Consider the following 19,185-nt stretch of genomic DNA (forward strand, 5'->3'; position numbering starts at 1 on the left):
GTTCGAGGACATGCAGTACGACGATGGGTACACTCCTATCCTTGAGAGGGCTGGACTTGATGTTGTATCATTCCAGGTTCATCATGGGTTGCCTGCCTTCAACCCCACGGCGATCTCAGCTCTAGTCGACAGGTACCATAAGTATGAACCGATTCACTTCCATTTATGTTTTCAGTTGTCGATGTGCATATAACCATAGTACTTCTTTCTTGTTTTGTAGATGGAGGCCGGAGACTCACGGCTTCCACCTACCTTGCGGTGAGATGACTGTTACTCTTTAGGACACATAGAAGTTCCTGGGTGTCCGTATAAGTGGCTGCCTAGTTATCGGCCACTGCACTGCTGCTGGTTGGAGAGGTAGAGTGGAGCTCTTCCTTGGAAGAGAGCTTCCTCCAGAGACACCGGGTACCCACTCCTCTAGAGTACTCATTAGTTGGCTGAGGCAGAACTTTGGTCAGTGTCCTGATCATGCAGACGAGCAGACAATTACCTACTACTGCAGGCATGGATCATGCACCTTTTTGGTTATGTTTTGTTCCCCGACAGGATGGTAGACACCGCATCATGGATGTACCTACCCTGTCTTACTGACTGGCACACGGCAGGGGGCTACAGCTGGGGTTCCATAGTGCTAGGGTACTTGTACCAGCAGCTTTGCGAGGCGTGCCGCCGAAGTTTGCTGAACTCTTCATTAGGAGGATGTGTTTACCTGCTTTAGCTTTGGATGTGGTCTCGTCTATCGATCGGTCGGCCCAAAGTTCTTGATCCACATCCCTGGTTCAAGGTGCATGGCCTTCGACGTCGACCGATGTATGCCTACCTTTGGGACCAGGTTAAGGGTCCCTTCGCCCGGAGTAAACACGCCTACATCGAGTTCGTGAACGAGCTCGACGCACTCACACCAGGGCTAGTGAGTTAGCTGCATTTCACATACTAATATGTTTTTCTGATGTAAGCACTACTTGACTAAAGAATCAAATGTAGGTTAATTGAGAGCGGTACGACGATGAACAGTATGAGCACATTGGGTTCAGCATCATGTGCAAGATGGACGAAGACATGTACCTGATGTGGTGCCCGTTGATCTATTTCTACGCGGTTGAGTTCCACCTGCCACACCGGGTTGCACGCCAATTTGGATTGAGGCAGGAGTGGCCCATGGAGCCATTCTCGATGTCAATAGACTTGCATAAGTAAGCGTCTTTAAACTATTGTATACTTTATTAAATATTATGACGTGCACACATGCCAAGTTCTGAATATAGTAAATGAGGTCACTGTCTTTTCTGGCGGCACTGATGGTCCAAATTGGGGACTACTCTGCAATTTTCTCAGCAGCCTGTACAACACTTGTTATCTGCTTGTGCTCTCACAGTTTCAGCATGTGAGATGTTCAATGTTTGCACCTGTAGCTCAAGTTTGGTTTTGTAGTTCTGAATTTGTTATGCAAAGAGATCAGTGAAAAAATATCTGCATGATAGATTTTGAGTAGAGCATAGTGTCATACTCTACAAACTTTGATAGTTAGCAGCGGTTACAAGGATGACGAATAGGACGACAACAACAATGATGTCGTTCACAGGAGGCACTCTGTAATGATCCATATTGCACCTACCCTAATCACACGAACAAGGGTCCTCCGCCGCCACCACCAACAATCGGAGGATACTGTGGAGAAGGTCCAACACAATTTGCTATGTGGCCACACTACTAGGACAAACCAATCTTTTTAACGGACCACATCTATGTGTTTGTTTTTTTGGTTTAATCACCTAAGGCATGTTAGGGTTAGTCAAGGAAATATGTACCCTTGTTTGGCACATGTTCTCACATGCTATTTCATATGCTTGTTGTTTACTTTAATTACCTAAGACATGTTAGGTTTAGTCCAGGACCTCTGTACCCTAGTTTGGTACATGTTATCACATGCCATTTCATGTGTTGTGTGTGTTAAATTAGGTAATCCACTATTTCGTTACGTTTTATTTGCACTTTGTGAGCTCGTTTCACTACCTATGCAATATTAAACTCAATATTATGACAACAAATAATAAAACCAACAACACTATGAAAGGTCCAATAATAGAGCACATTAATCAACATAACAACATTTGAAGTACATGATGACAAACTAAATAACACAGAACATGCCCTAGGTATGTCCATACTTAAAGTGCATTACATGACAACACAATGCAAAGTCCAAGATTAGACAACATTGTTCATGAATAAACTATAGAACTAGCAAGTCATGAAGACTACTGAGTGCAATGAGGCCACTTTCCCTTCCTCTGGGCATTGGGATTCTCCTCCGTCGCTGCCTTCGCTCGGAGTGCACGCTCAAGTTTCCTCTCCCTCTCCTCCCTATATGAAGCAACATGCTTCCTTTCCTCCTCTTCCTTGTGCTCCTTTTCTAGAGCCTCCTCTCTGCGTCTCTTCTCCGTCATCTCCTTGTCCTCTGCCTCCCACCGTAACAGTTTCTGCATCCACTCCTTGTCTTCCGCTTTGATCTCAGTGTCGATCCACTGCTCAAAATCATAGGGCGGTGGAGGGGTCTGCAACAAATGCAATTGTTACAAAACAAATAAATCATGCAAGACTTCATTTGACACAAAATAAATATTAAACAACATCAATTTCTCACCATCTTGTTAATGCGGCGCTGACAAAGTGTAGGCTCAAACGCAAAATTGGCACACATCCAATACCTCTGCCTATACATGTCCTCTTCATCGGACTTGGCTACCTTGCAAGGATCGCCGTAAAAGCACATGGGCACTGGAACACCACTAGGCAGAGGCAACGGGTCGAAGGCATTTTCGATCATCCGGCCATAACTACAATTGAACAAAATTTGTTCTAAGAACCGAAAGCAATGAACATTAAACCCTAAACCTAGGATTTTTCTATTTGTTGCGCATAAATGAAAACATAATATAACATGATAATAAGAGATTACCTTGGCTTACTAGCTTTACCACGCCTTGGCATCCTACCGTTAGATAATACAAAAAATAAAAAATCACTTCAAACATTAGGTAATAGCGTATCTAGGGTTGCAAAATAGACGTAATATATACCAAATCAATGCGTAAAAATGATAAGGGGAGAGAGGATACCTTACTCGCGAAGATGTATGGATCAAATCTAAGTATCCATGGTCAAATTCGTCGATTCAAGAGATTGGGCGGGTTAGGGAGAGGAAGAAACTGAGAGGGAGGAGGAAGAAATGAGAGCAGCCTCGGCAAGGGAAACTTGGTCGTGGGTTTTAAATCCATGCTCGACGCCAGAATACATGGCGTCGAGCTCAGCGCCAAGATCTGTGGCGCCGAGCTCGGCGCCATGTATTCTGGCGCCGAGGTACCGGGTACCGGCCACGTCAATGACACCTAGGATGCCCTGCTATGCACGGCCAGGCACCTCGGAGCCAAGATGTGTGGCGCTGAGATGTGTTGCCTCGACGCCATAAGTCCTAGCGTCGACCCCCAGGGTCCAAAGATGAGTTTACGTCTTCCAGGGGCCAAACGTAAATTTTCTTCGAAAAAAAGGTCAAATTATAAAAAATTGGGTGAGAAAGACGATGATCCAAACCATTACTTTGGGTCTTATGGGCCGTGGCTTTGGGCTGGCACACCTCATATGACCATATGGGCTTTAGTTTAGATATTCTTTGCCGTAGTCGTAGACTGTACTGTCATCTGCAGCTGCAGTCCACCCTTTCCTTTCCCTATCACATCTACGCTTCATGTTTCTAATCGCAAATCCAAAGTGTTGTGCCGAACTGCTTGCCCCTGCAGTCTTCTGCTAGCCTGCCTGATTCAACTTGCTAGACAGTCCATGATGACGTGACACACGTGAGCTGAGTTCACGGCCGCCCATCGCCAGTGGAGAATAAGGGCGTGTTTGGAAGCGTGGCCCAATAGCCCGGCTGCGTCTCTGCGCTGCAAGTCCCGTGTTTAGTGCTCTTGGCCCGCTCTAGAGCCCGGCCCGTCTGATGTAAAAAGCGCTCTTTCTCTCCTGGCCTAGCGGAAACGACTTCCCCCTCCGTTTTTCTGCGGCCCGGCCAGCAGCAGCGCTCACGCGGCTCGCAGCAGCCCTCAGCGCGGATGGAATCACCTCCGCCGCTTCCCCTTACCCCGTGCGCGCCTCGGCTCCTCCACGGCCTGCGATGGCGGCGTCCATGGCGTCGCACCCCCTTCCCCCACGCGCGCCTCGGCTCCTTCGCGAGTCACGACCGCGATGGCGGCATCCATGGTGTCGCCACCCCTTCCCCCCGCTCGCCTCGGCGCCTCTGCGACCACGATGGCGGCGTCCATGGCGTCGCTGCGGAGGCGGACGGTGCTGGAGACCGTGGCCGTGTACCACCACCAGCAGCGGGCCAGGCGGAAGCTGCGCAAGAGCCTCACCGCCACGGTTGACAGCGAAGCTACCTCCCTGCGTGCGCCCGGAGCCCAAGGCCGACGCTACAGCGCGGTCCGCCTCGAGCGCGAGATCGACCACTCCGGCCACGCACCGGCACCGGCGGCGGCCGCGTGAGCGCACGCCTGGTGCCGCAGCCCGGCCGGCGCGGCAAGCAGCACGGCGGCGACGTGGAGCGGCGTGGCCTGGCGACATGGCTCGGTGACCGTGGTTGGGGCAGCGTCGGGGAGATGGTGGTGTCCGTGGCCGTGGCCATCTTCGTCACCATCCTGGTGCTCCTCCTCGCGGACCTCATCTGCGCGCACCTACAGCGCCGTCGGCTCCGCGCCGAGGCGTCCCGGTCGAAGCTCGGCCTGGCCCTGGCAACGACGTCCCCGGCGCGCGGCCACGGCCACGGCCACGACAGCGGCACGCGAGGCGCTCGCCGGCACACCACCCTCTCCCTCCCCATCTTCTTCCTCCTGGCCTGCAATGGCGCCGGAGAAGGGCAGCGGCTCCTTGGCCGAGGTGGGTGAGTCCGCGTTCCCCATGCCGCTCGCCCTGCACGTGTTCGATGAAATGGCAATTTTTTTTTTTGGGTGGGGGTAATGTTACCACGTTCTGAGTCCAAGGTCACTGCATTCATCTGTACATGCAAAACAAACACGAATCTAGTTCGACTCTGCTGGGCCACATTTCTAAATAGGAGCACTTGCACCATTTGGACCGGAGTCTGGCTGGCCATGGCCAGGCCAGCAGGTGCAGAACACGCCCTAAGTTTGCGGATCACAGTCGATCGATCCCACAACAGAGTTTTTTTATGAAAGATCCTGCAACACAGTAGGGCTACGTTCATCTGAAACTCTTTTTTCTATTGTCATTTATTCAATTTGTTTCATCAATTAATTTGTCAAGTGTTTGGCTTAATAACTTAATAATAGTATGTTACATTGAGGTGTTGATCTTAAGAAGATTAAGAAATTATTTTAGAAAAAAATAGACAAATACAGCGGGGCGGTCATTCAGAGCCAAACCAAATATAGCCTTTTATTTTTTTTTATTTTTTTCATACCTTAAATTTTCAGAATTGCTCCTATTAGGATGTTCGAACCTGAATAAAATATCGAACGCCTACGACAGCCTCACGTTCGTCTCCCTGCCACCCAACCATCCACCCAGAACACCTCTCTTACTTCACATCTTCCTCGTTCTCCTCTCACACCAAGCCAAGCAGACGGCACAACGAGCTCGGCCATGCTTGCCATCTCAAGATGAAGCGATTCCTCGTGGTGAAGCCTGGAGGTGAGCGTTGTGACACAGGGTCGAGGGCAGCGCTAGTGCCAGCAAGCTCTAGCCCACAGGGCGAGCCCTATGCCCCTCTGACTTCATGACTAGCCCCTCTCCCTCCCCCTCTTGGATGGATCTATGATGCTACGTTGGAGGAGCATGACGCGTTTGTGGGCAAGGAGCAAGAGGCAGAGTAGCGGTGCGTTGGTGAGCAGAGGGCGATGGCCGTGTGGCTAGGGCTGGAGCTCCTCGTCAAGATCTGTTTTAGCGGATCCTTCATTCTTGTGATCTTGCAACATATGATTGTTTATGTTGCATTGATCTTTTTGGAGCCGTTGCATTGACTCACTCGGGATGTTGCACCGCATAATAAGCGGATTTTGATATGTTTCTGTTTTAGATGTATTTTTTTGGATGTTGCGGCAATTATACCTATATGTCCCAACATTAAGTTGGTCTTGTTGCAATGACTTTTCTCTGCCTGTTGCTGGTTTGTTTGGTCGAGATCGAGATGGAGATAGACATGTGTTTTTTCTATGTTGCAGTTGCATTCGATGGTGCAACAAGTGACCTAGTTTTTTTTTAAACATTCTCTATCCTATTGCTTCATGTTTTCACTAGTTGTTTCATAATGATTCAAGATGTTGCAACAATTGTGTTTTAATGTTGCACCAGTTTTTCTCTAGTTGTTTCATAAGATGATTCAAGATGTTGCAACAACTTGTTTTAATGTTGCACTCGTATCTCTTCCTTCTTTTTCTCTATCATGTTTGGGCGGTGCAGCATGAGGTTGTAGGTTGGTGCGCGGTTGTGCTCCACCCTGGTTGAGCAAGGCGAGCGCATGGAACATGGTGGGAAAGGGTCTGGGTGCGCGGCGTGATAAGCATATGAGCAAAGATACTTTTTTAATCATGGAGGTGGGTCAACACATTATCCGACATTTATTTGAATTTTCCCATTTTTCCCATTCACTAGATTCGTTCACACGCATAGAAATTTCCAGGCCATGGTCAGCGCTAGATCGCTCTACGTCGTTTCAATTTTGCAGGCCTGGCCACACGACGGACGACGCAGATTCGTTCCCCAACGGCTACCACGGCCACGCACCACAAAGTACCAAATCCAAACGGCAGGCGCGTCGGTGCACGGCGCCCACGTGGGCCCGCGCCATCCGCGCCGCTCCCGGCCTGGGGCCCGCCCGGACTCAACGGTCTGATCTCTCGTCCCTATCAGGGCATGACCCAGAGACAGGTGGTCGTCTGCAAGAGCCTAGAATCCGACGTAAAGACACTTTAAAAGATAAGTCGCACAACCCATAGATAACCCATAGATAGTGACTTGTCTGCGAGCTGTTTAATGCTTTGAATGTAGCCAAGATTAATCATGAATAGCACTTTCGCCTTGTTTAGTTCACCCTCAAATTCCAAAAAGTTGCTACAGTACCTATCACATCGAACGTTTGCGGCCCGTGCATGGAGCATTAAATGTAGACGAAAAGAAAAACTAATTGCACAGTTTGGTGGGAAATTGCGAGACGAACGTTTTAAGCCTAATTAGTCAATGTTTGGACACTATTTGCCAAATAAAAACGAAGGTGCTACCGTAGCCCCAAATTCCAAATTTCGCGAACTAAACAAGGACTTTGTAAACCATTGTGTTGCTATAAGATGGAAAATTGATAAGCAAAAATTTTTAAAAAAAATTAGTACAAAGAAATAGATTGCATAGTATTGTGTTACAACAATTCAGTTCATTCTAAAGAAGGGGGCAGCAATTTTAGATTGAAGCTTACAAATTTACGGACACCCACATTCCTTCAAAATGACAGATAATCTAAGTAGTCCATACTGATACATCATAAGCTCCAATCTTTATCCCTGCAGCAAATAACCAAAATTGCTCAGAAACACACAGGCAGTACAGCAAGATAGCTAACACAAAGAGACTGAAACCATGTTCTCAGAGAGACTGAAACCATTTGTCAGTACTATTCTCAATCATTTGATACACAAGTTTCAGAAGATAGCCTGCACTAGCATTCTGGGTCAGCAAAGAGCATTGCCGTCTAACAGCAACAGGTTGCTTATTCTGTGCTTTCTCTTATTGATCTTCTCTACTTCTTCAGCTAGTCATAACTGTAAGAAACAAGAACATTTGGTATCTTAGCTGATGCAGGTCAAGAACAATTCTCAATAACAAATTTTCAGTCCAAATTACCAAAAAAAAAATACAGGAGAAAAAGGTACATAATAGGTACATTCAGAGGCCTGATGGAAACAAATTGAACACACCTAAATATTCAGTCACGCTAATTCTTATAAACAGCCAGGGAAAACTGCAAGTTGTACATGCAGAGGTCTGATGGAATATAGGAATCCACAATTTTACACCTACAAATACTTCATGTTGGAAATATGGCTGCACTATTTTCAGAGTTTACACTATCTTGCGCCTCCTTCCTTTTGCAGAGTTCACACTTAGATTCATATTCACACAATCTGACTAAAAGAGGAGTTCACACTATGTCATAGCTAGGTAGATAAGCTAAGTACCCAAACAGCTAAATGCTCACTGACAGCATATTTGGCTCAATCAGACCATACATTGCAGTAGGTGCTAAACAACCAATATATAACTTCAGTTTTCAGAAATGGTTGTTCATATGACATACCTACTGAAATCGATGTTTCAGTAGCTGGATTGATTTGCTAACTAGCCCTTGTCTGATTAACAGAGAATGGACATACATATCAGAGAAAAATATAACAACTGGTATTCAGAGCTTCTCCCCTGTGCTTTCCAAAAATAATATACCCATTGATCCTCAATACTACCTTGAGAACCAAATTAGCAAGGTGAAAGTAGCACTATATATACGGCTAGTGCTAGATTATGAATCAGATCGGACCCATAAAAAATGTGAGATGCAGCATCAGGAAGTAAAACATCACCTAGTGGCAGACTGCACTCATTTTCTCAGATGTATGTCACACTCATGTTTTCTCAGATGTGTATTACTTTCACACCATAAAGAAAACGGAAAACTGAATCTGAATATAATAGAGCAGGAGCTGTGTTCAGTCAGCAATAACACATATGATAGCTTCGAATACACAAATGAACGAACACCTTGAAGGCTAGGGTGGGGAAGAGGCGCGGAGGCAGCAGAGAGCGGCCGGTCCTGGCCGGTTCCTGCGGCGGCGGCGGCACCCCATCTGAGCGGCGCGACAGAGGTGGCGCCTGCGGCGGAGACGAGAAGGACGCGTCGAGCTGGACGCTGTGGGGACGTTGGGAGACCGTCGGCGAGGTCGGAGAGGATGACGCGACAACGCCCTCCTACGAGCGCCAAAACCAGAACCCCGCGCGCCCGGGATCCACGCGCCTTCGAGTTGATGAGGCGACCGTACAACGGCGACTCCACCTCGGGCCACGGGCTCTCCCCGTCGTCTCGCGAGACGACGATGGCCCCGTCTCTTCGAGTTGGCAGGGGGGTTTCCGCAAAAATGACATCACGGAGACGGGTTCAAGAGGACCGTGGTACATGCCCTCATGCGCCGCTCCCTCCGGTTTCAGAGAGCAGTTGGTTCTCATCAAAGCTCGCAACTACTTCCTCCCCTCCCCTTCCCTTCCCTTCCGGCCGCCTCTCCTCCTCCCCGCCTAGGGTTCCGGTTCCGCCCCCGTCCGAGCACTACCCAAGCGGCGGCAGCCCTCCCTTCTCGTCGCCCCCGAGACTTCCCTACCGCCGCACGTCTCGGTTGCTCGTTCGGCCGCTCCCCCGCCGGCCCGCCCATCGCCTGAGGTAAGCGCCTGCAGTACCGCACTTCTACTTTTCCAGTCGATCGTTGCCCTCGTAGTGCGTGGGCATCGTCCCCGTGCCGCCGGAGGGCGTGGTCCGGGGGTGAGGTCTTGCGAGGCGCGGACCGCGGAGCGAGGGAGAGCGGCCTCCTCCTCCGACCGGGGCCGAGTTGGTGACCGGTCGATTTCTCAAGCTAGGGGTAGAGCGGATGTCCAGCGGGTTTCAGATCCACCCGCACGGTGTTTCGCTACTGTAAACGAGCGTCGATTGTGTTTGGTCGATCGATTGGCCTCGCATTTCCCCCAAACCTAATTTCTGGGCAGAAACATTTCTGAATTCTTAGGTAGTCCCATGTTCTAGCACACTGCAGAGCCTAGATGGCCAGGCAGGGGCTTGTGTGGCTCAGGCTGGTGCATGTGCCCACTTGCGCTTGTGGATGTAAGGAGGGAGGGGAACACTTCGCTTTTCAGTGCCCATAGTAGTCTCATCTTGTTGTGGTCATGATATTATTCACAAAGTTGGCTTGTGGAAGTGGTTCATTACTAGGTTAACATAGTTGTGGTAGCATGGGACTAGGAATGTACTGTATCTAGAGCCAAATTTCCAATTACATTACATCTTCTTGCCAAAATGGTTCGTTGGTGCAATTTATTGAAGATGTGGATATGTGCCAGTAATAGCCAGTTGCAGGCGTTACTGAATGCGCCTTTTCATTTCTTAGAAGCATGGGGGCATAAGAGCCAACTCCAAGGGAGTTACCCAGAAACCATGATTTTGAGGCTCTAAAAGAAATTGGTCTCCCAAACAACAACCCTCTCACAACAAATGCACATTCATTCCATTCTCCATCTTTTAAAAGTGCCACGTAACTATTTTGTACCAATTTCCCCCCTGCCTATCAGATCGCAACTGTTTCGCACCAGCGCATATCGTGCGTCCTTCCTGCCTTCACCCAGACAGGAAGAAAAAAAAACATCAGCTGCCGTGGCCACCAGTTACCCGCCATGTAGAATACTGTTTTATTCATTTCATAACTATTGTTGTCATATTTGAAAACAATTCCTATGTGCTTTCTCACATTTCATTATTTAGTTTCACAATAATATTTTGAGAGCTCCATTATTTGAAGAGTGACTGCTCTCTGCACATGCACAATCAGTAGTTTCCTTCATTTAGTGTTGGCATGATTTTAAGCTCTCTTTCAGGCTACAAAACTATCCACATCTAGCTCACAACTAGTACTACTACTACAGCTCAGGTGGCAACACATTGGTGCCAACATATCTCTCCACACAAATAAAACTGAAAAGATGAGCCCCTGCTGGAGTTCTGAAACGTGTTGCAGCAGAGCTGTTGCTGCTCTGAAAACTGGCATTTCAGAAGTACTACATGAAGCAAGCAATGGTGTAGATTCCACACAAATTTCATTAAATCCAAACTAATAGGATCAGTAGTTCCTGACGGCTGAAAAGCAGTACAACAAAGATCATTGTCTTTCTGATGGCACTCAGGAAGTACAACAAATACAGATTATTAAATTTTAAAAGCTAGAATCGCCCAAGAAATAGCTACAGGGAGTCCTTTTACGTCTTCTTTTTGAGTTGCTCTAAGGAGGGGACAATGGTTGCTAAGTTTGCAGAATTGTCCTCTTTGACCCTTGGATGTTTAGGTATTAACTTATGGTGGTCAACACTTAACACCATGCAGATGATAAATCGGGCTTGTGTAGATGAATAAAGTTTTAATTACATAGGTATTGTGCTTACCTCAGTTAAGTGTTGTACCTGAAATGCTGATACACAATGGTTTCTGTAGGTTCCTACGGTGCCACGGAGTTGCAACTGCACAAAGGCCTTTTGTGGTCACAAAGGGTGCTATTGTGTTACAACAACAGTTCTAGTTGAAGTAATAAGACAGTTTTGAAACTGTCTGCTGTCATTGCTTCCATGGTGAGCATTGCAAATTCTCATTTTTTTAGGATTTTCTGTGCTGTGAAAGAGAATCATTACAACTCAGCAGTACTGTATCCCATAATTCTAATGGCATGTCTGTGACACTGAAGGCAACCAATGAGAACCTCCCACCAAATGTTATCAGGCAATTGGCTAAAGAACTGAAGAATCTTGATGAGTCACCTCCAGAAGGGATTAATGTAATTGTCAATGATGATGACTTCACTACTATTTTTGCTGATATTGAAGGCCCTGGTAATATTCTCTCAAGATGCTTTGGTTTACTGTGCAAATATTTTTGGCCTTCATCTATTGAATTTGCGTGATCGATCATGCTATGTACCTACTTTGCAGACACTGGTGTCTTTTACTCTTTTTCCATTCCATGACTTTCCTTTCTCATTACTTTTTAATAGTACGTCTTAAAATTTTAATCTGGACATCGTGCAGCTGGAACTCCATATGAGTATGGGGTGTTCAGGATGAAGCTATTATTGTCTCACGATTTCCCTCAATCTCCCCCAAAAGGTAGTTATCCTGTGAGATTTCCCAAGTTCTTCCTTTGTCGAAGTGAAGCCTTCAGTCGAAAATCTGTTCACTCTTTGATCTTACTTTGATTTGCAGGATTCTTCTTGACAAAAATTTTCCATCCAAACATAGCTACTAGTGGTGAGATATGTGTAAACACACTGAAGAAGGATTGGAATCCTGGCCTTGGATTAAGACATGTTCTTCTGGTAAGATTGGCGTTCAACACACATAAACCAGTCCATTATTTTATTCGCAGCACTACAAAATTTCTTTGTAAACAATTACTATGCTTTGATCTAGTAGACCAGCTGGATATGTTTCAGTTGTTGTCCAACATGGTCGAAACATACTGAGTTGCTTGTTGGCATGCCTTGTAGGTAGTGAGATGCCTTCTGATCGAACCATTTCCTGAATCTGCACTTAATGAACAAGCTGGGAAGATGTTACTTGAAAATTATGAGGAATATGCACGGCATGCAAGGTCAGCCCTTGAACTTTGATGGGATAAGTCTCTGTGTTGGCTGGTCTTTGTGGGGCTGCAGCATATGGTTCTTGTGGCTGCATGGTGGTCTTGCTGTCCATCAAGGACAACATCCTTGACTGGCTAGGACAGCATCTTAGCATCTAGGACAACATCCTTGACTGGCTAGGACAACATCTGTTTTAGGACAGCATGTTAGCATCTAGCATCTTGGCATATGCTTGGCTGGCTAACAGCCTATATTTATGTGGCATGACATTTGTGTGAGAAATAAATCAGAAAATTGCCCCAACTCCTAGTGTCATCCTCTCTCGATGAGAGTAAGAATTCTGCTACTACCAAGAGTAAGAATTCTGCTACTATCAAGAGTAAGAATTCAGCGACTAACAACTGGTATCAAAGCCGTACTATCCTGTAGCCTGAGCATCTCCTGCTCATCTCCTTTCCTAACCTCGCAACAGCCCTAGCTGGGAGCAGCAGCAGTTCCGGCCGTTCCTGCTCACTCATCTCCCTCTACGCAGACGAGCAGCAGCAGCTCGTCTGAAGCATCCCTCTCCCCACGCAGCAGCCCCCCGGTAGCGCGTCATGTCCGCAGGACAGTCTCAGCGCTCGGTCACCTCGAGCACGCGGCGTCGGCAGGAGGCCGAACTTGCCACGGCAGAGGAATGCGAGCGAGCGACGGCAGAGACCGCTGCGGCGGCGGCAAGGGCAGCTGGCAGCGACGGCGCTGGCAGCAGCCAGAGCGGAGGCGGCGGCGGATGCATCGCGTGCGGCGGCGGTTCTGCGCGGCAGCATCAGCAGCTCCATTTCTGCTGACGATAGTAGTCGACGTCGCCGTATCGGACTCCACATGTGCCGCACCTGGAGCTTTACCCTCATCACCGCAGCCCACTCGACGTAGTTGGTCTTAGTGAGGGTAGGCCACCCGCCGCTGGGGCCGACGTCCCTGACAATAGCCTGGAGCCCGTGGTAACCACGGTACCGATCTGGGGAGAGAGCCACGCTGCCTATGAAGGCCGCGCTCTCCATCGACCTGTCCGCCACCGTTGCCGTGCGCGCCTCCTCCAGGAGCGCCACCGTCGTGCGCGCCTTCTACAGGAGCACCACCGCCGTGCGCGCCTCCTCCAGGAGCGCTGCCGGCGCGTCCGCGCATGTCTGGGCTGTCGCCACACTCGTGCTCTGGCTGATACCAGTTGTTAGCCCCAGTTGGGAGCTGCAGCAGTTCTGGCCGTTCCTGCTCACTCCTCTCCCTCTGCGCAGCTTGTCTGAAGCAGCCCTCTCCCCACGCAGCAGCCCCCGGTAGCACGTCATGTCCGCAGGACAGTCTCAGCGCTCGGTCGCCTCGAGCACGCGGCGTCGACAGGAGGCCGAACTTGCCGCGGCAGAGGAACGCGGGCGAGCGGCGGCAGAGACCGCTGCGGCGGTGGCAAGGGCGTCAAAGAGCGGAGGCGGAAGCGGCGGCGACGGCGGATGCAGCGCGTGCGGCGGCAGCGGAGGTCGAGGTTCTGCACGGCAGCATCAGCAGCTCCATTTCTGCTGACGACAAGCGCGGACCTCGAGCTGCTGGGGAGGGAGGCAGTGCGAGCGCGGGCGGCGCAGTGGGTAGCCGGCGTGCGTGCGCGGCGGCAGCCTAGACATGCGCGGACGCGCCGGCGGCGCTCCTAGAGGAGGCGCGCACGGCGGTGGCGCTCCTGGAGGAGGCGTGCACGACAACGGTGGCGGACGGGTCGATGGAGAGCGCGGCCTTCACAGGCAGCGTGGGTCTCTCCCCGGATCGGTACCCGGTTACTACGGGCTCCAGGCTGTTGTCAAGGACGTCGGTTCCGGCGGTGGGTGGCCTACCCTCACTAAGACCAACTACGTCGAGTGGGCTGCGGTGATGAGGGTAAAGCTCCAGGTGCGGCACATGTGGGAGGCAGTCCGGTACGGCGACGTCGACTACGACCAGGATCGACGGGCGCTGGATGCCCTCATCGCTGTAGTCCCGTCCGAGATGCAGTTCTCACTTACCAACAAGCGGACTGTCAAGGAGGCTTAGGGACATCATCGGCAGCGACCGCGCCCGCAAGTCCACACTGCAGGCACTTCGCAAGGAGTGGGAGAACCTGGCCTTCAAGCCAGGTGAGGATGTTGATGACTTTGCTCTTCGTCTCAACACTATTGCAGAAGATGGTGCAGTTCGGCGATGACACCTACGGCGAGGAGAGAGCTATTGAAAAGCTCTTCCGCTGTGTCCCCAAGAAGTACAAGCAGATGGCTTGCTCGATCGAGTCTCAGCTGTCGATCGAGGAGGCGATAGGTCGCCTCAAGGTCGTAGACAGCGATGAGCCACAGTCTCTCTCGAGGCCCATCACCACTGGCGGGAAGCTCCTTCTCACTCGGGAGCAGTGGGTTGCTTGCCAAGGTAACCGGAAGAAGGGCCCCTTCTTCCGCGACAGGCGGCCGCAAGCGTGGCAAGGCGCGCAGAGACGTCTAGGCCGGGGCGCGAGGACGTGCCGAGGGTGATCCCGCGGAGGCGTCCAGGGCGGCGCCAAGCCGGCACGAGACGACACCTGTCGTAACTGTGGCCAGCTTGACCATTGGGCCAAGGACTGTCGACAGCCACGACGCGGCCAGGCCCATGTCGCACAGGCGGAGGAGCCGGCTCTGTTCATGGCACATGCAAGCATCGAGCTACCTCCAACGACACCGGCTGCTGCGACTCTATCATCAGCTTGGGACAGCTGGATGAGAACGGTTCGCGCGTGGTGGTTGAAGATGGAGTCATGAGGATTTAGGATCGCCGTTGTCGCCTTCTTGCTAAGGTAACCAGAAGCGCAAATCGACTCTACGCCTTTAACGTGCAGGTGGCACAACCCCTCTGTCTTGCTGCTCGTCGGGATGACGAGGCGTGGTAGTGGCACGAGCACTTTGGGCACCTTCACTTCGAGGCCCTGAAGCAGCTCAGTGCCACGGAGATGGTGCGAGGCCTGCCGTGCCTCGACCATGTGGAGCAGCTCTGCGACGTTTGCGTGTTGACGAAGCAGAGGCGACTCCCCTTTCCCCAGCGGGCGAGCTTTTGAGCCAAGGAGAGGCTCGAGCTTGTGCACGGGGACTTGTGTGGCCCGGTGACACCGGCCACACCGGGAGGACGACGCTACTTCCTGCTGCTCGTCGATGACCTCTCCCGCTACATGTGGGTGATGGTCCTCGGCAGCAAGGGAGAGGCTGCGGACGCCTGATGGCGCGCGCAGGCTGCTGCGGAGGCGGAGTGCGGCCGCAAGCTACGCGTGCTACGCACCGACAACAGCGGCGAATTCACGACGGCTGAATTCGCGTCGTATTGCGCTGATAAGGGCATTCGGCGCCACTACTCCACGTCGTACAGCCCGCAGCAGAACGGCGTCGTCGAGCGGCGCAACCAGACGATTGTGGGGATGGCTCGGGCCCTTCTCAAGCAGAGGGGGATGCCGGCTGTTCTCTGGGGAGAGGCGGTGGTGTCGGCCGTCTACATCCTCAACCGCTCGCCTACCAAGGCGCTCGACGGCAGGACACCGTACGAGGCTTGGCATAGGCGCAAGCCGGCGGTCTCCCACTTGCGGGTCTTCGGCTGCCTCGTGTTCGCCAAGGAGCTTGGCCACATCAGCAAGCTCGACGACAGGAGCACTTCGGGAGTGTTCATCGGCTACGCGGAGGGCTCGAAGACATAGCGTGTGCGCACGGCGCGCGATGTTGTGTTCAACGAAGGGCGAGGATGGGCGTGGGACAAGGCGGTGTACGACGACTCGGCTTCGACGTACGACGACTTCACTGTCGAGTACGTTCACTTCGAGGGACCTGGGGGAGTAGGCTCTTCTTCGACGAGCGCGTCTACCCCAGTCCCCGAGCCTCCACCGACCCCGGCGTCTGCTACTCCGACAGCACCACGCTCTCCAGCCAGGACCTCGGCTGCGATGAGTTCTTCGCCGGCTCCACCACAGCCGGCACCGCCACGCACTCCAGCACCGACAGGCACCTCTCCGGACACGTCTACTCCAACACCAGCTCGTGTCGAGCACAGCCCGGTTGAGCTCGCTACTCCGCTCTCTCACGACGAGGAGCGCATCAACGCGTACCACGACGGCGACCGTACGATAGAGAACCTTCTCGGCGACCAGCCGGTGCCGGGACTGGTGCCTCATGACCTGGAGGACGCAGTTGCCCCTTGCGTGTGACGACAGCGAGCCTCGGTCGTTTGCTGAGGCCGAGAGACACGCGGCATGGCGCGCTGCGATGTAGTTGGAGATGGATGCGATTGAGAAGAACCGCACTTGGGAGCTTGCTGACCTTCCTCGTGGCCACCGCGCGATCACCCTTAAGTGGGTGTACAAGCTGAAGAGGGATGAAGCCGGCGCCATCGTCAAGCACAAGGCTCGCTTGGTGGCACGAGGTTTCGTGCAGCAGGAGGGGGTCGACTTCGACGACGCCTTTGCTCACGTGGCACGGATGGAGTCCGTGCGACTCCTTGCGCTAGCTGCCCAGAAGGGCTGGCGTGTTCATCACATGGACGTCAAGTCGGCGTTCCTTAACGGCGACTTGAAGGAGGAGGTCTACGTGCACCAGCCGCCGGGATTTGCGATCCCCGGCAAGGAGGGCAAGGTGCTCCGCCTGCGCAAAGCCCCTCTGTGGCTTGCGGCAGGCACCGAGGGCGTGGAATGCCAGGTTGGATTCCACGCTAAAGGGAATAGGCTTCGAGCAAAGCCCGCACGAGACGGCCATCTACCAACGAGGCAGTGGAGGAAATGCTCTGCTGGTGGGTGTCTACGTCGAGGACTTGGTGATCACCGGCACCAAGGACGCGGAGGTGGCGGCATTCAAGGAATAGATGAAGGCCACCTTCCAGATGAGTGACCTGGGGCCTCTCTACTTCTACCTGGGAATCGAGGTGCACCAGGATGACTCCGGGATCACGCTTCGACAGACCGCCTACGCCAAGCGCGTCGTTGAGCTAGCTGGGCTCACCGACTGCAACCCACCTCTCACTCCGATGGAGGAGAGGCTGAAGCTGAGCCGCGACAGCACGACGTAGGAGGTGGACGCTACGCAGTACCGGCGTCTTGTGGGGAGCCTTCGCTACCTCGCCCACACACGGCCGGACTTGGCATTCTCCGTCGGCTACGTTAGTCGGTTCATGCAGCGACCGACGACGGAGCACCGACAGGCTGTGACGAGGATCATCCGCTACGTTGCGGGGACTCTCGACCACGGCCTCTACTACCCTAGGTGCCCATGGGGCGGCACACTTCGTCCGGTACAGTGACCACGCCGGCGACATCGACACCAGCAAGAGCACGAGCGGGTTCCTCTTCCTCCTCGGCAAGTGCCTCGTTAGCTGGCAGTCGGTCAAGCAGCAGGTGGTGGCCCTGTCCAGCTGCGAGGCCGAGTACATAGCTGCCTCCACTGCTTCGACTGAGGCGCTCTGGCTCGCTCGACTGCTTGGTGATCTCGGCAGAGACACTAGAGCGGTAGAGCTTAGGATGGACAGCAAGTCCGCTCTGGCCCTGGCAAAGAACCCCGTTTTCCATGAACGGAGTAAGCACATCCGGGTGAGGTACCACTTCATCCGAGGCTGTTTGGAGGAAGGGAGCATCAAGGCAAGCTACATCAACACTAAGGACCAGCTTGCGGACCTGCTTACCAAGCCTCTTGGGAGGATCAAGTTCCTTGAGCTCTGCTCCAGGACCGAGATGGTTCAACTTTCCCACAAGACGACGCACAAGACTTAGGGGGAGAAACTTATGTTATCAACTTGGAAGTGCTCATATGTCCTCTTATTGGTCAAAAGTACTGTATCAGGAACCTTTGATTCTTTATGCCAGCAATACTGACACTACAGCAATCATTTGACAATCAAGATCATATCACTTAATTGTTTTTTAGGTCTCTGTCCTCGTTGCTGACTTGTTCGTTGTGCTCCATATTGCAGGTTATACACTGGCATCCATGCCCTTAAACCTAAGAATAAGTCCAAGACTGGAGCTATATCTGAGTCGACCACAGCTCTGAATGTCGACACGTCGAGTACTGCTTCCAGCGAGAACACACCATCGATGCCGCCGGCAGTATCTACCTCCACTGCATCCAGAGCATTTGGCACGAATTTGCAGGATCAGAACCCTACTGTTTCTGATCCTGCTGTAGGAGCAGCGGCGGCGCGAAAGAAGAATGGCCCAATGGCCTCCAAAATTCCTGTTGATAAGAAAAAGATGGATGCGCGGAAGAAGAGCTTGAAGAGATTATAGGCAGGGAACCCTCCTGGGAAGAAGAGGGTTTATAATAGTTCAGAATTTAAATTTGTCAGAAATTCAGCAGATGCTTAGTGAAGCTGGGAGAGAAACAATAAGTCGAGAGGCATCTGATGACCTGGCTTTCGGGAGAAGGGGTCCGGGGCGGGGCCAAGAGTGAATAATGTGAACTGGTCCTTCGGGACAACTGTATGTGCAATGTTCAATCATTTGGAAGAACACTTGCCTATTTCCTTTTGTTGTTTCCCCTTGTCTGATCTGATGCATTCAATCAGCATGCCTGCTAGTTGCGGTGCAGGAGCAACTGGTGGCAGAGCGTACTCCGCGTACATGGCCTTCCTACCAAAACCTCTACCTGACCAATTGCGCGTCAGATGGTCAGATTCTGGTTTCAGTGCTGGCTGCAAAACTATGCCTGTATACTCTCTGGATCGTGGTTGTTGTGGTAGTAGCAGCGGTTAAGATCTGATACTTGGA

The 19,185-nt window shown here is 51.6% G+C and overlaps 1 protein-coding gene across 2 annotated transcripts; it reads left to right on the forward strand.

The window, feature by feature from the left end:
- Positions 1-9,270: 9,270 nt before the first annotated feature.
- LOC136528560 (ubiquitin-conjugating enzyme E2 22-like) lies at positions 9,271-18,937 on the forward strand. 2 transcript variants are annotated; one of them, XM_066521536.1, is made up of 7 exons: positions 9,271-9,484; positions 11,297-11,430; positions 11,544-11,688; positions 11,884-11,961; positions 12,058-12,170; positions 12,342-12,445; positions 18,390-18,937. In XM_066521536.1, exons 2-7 carry the CDS (start codon positions 11,428-11,430, stop codon positions 18,703-18,705), a joined length of 759 nt encoding a protein of 252 aa, XP_066377633.1. In that variant the 5' UTR covers positions 9,271-9,484; positions 11,297-11,427; the 3' UTR covers positions 18,706-18,937. The 2 variants fall into 2 exon arrangements, with proteins under 2 accessions (XP_066377633.1, XP_066377632.1); XM_066521535.1 differs by lacking the exons at positions 9,271-9,484; positions 11,297-11,430 and having other exon boundaries at positions 11,526-11,688.
- Positions 18,938-19,185: the final 248 nt, after the last annotated feature.

Source organism: Miscanthus floridulus, chromosome 19 (assembly GCF_019320115.1).
Source record: "Miscanthus floridulus cultivar M001 chromosome 19, ASM1932011v1, whole genome shotgun sequence".
NCBI classification, from domain to species: domain Eukaryota; kingdom Viridiplantae; phylum Streptophyta; class Magnoliopsida; order Poales; family Poaceae; genus Miscanthus; species Miscanthus floridulus.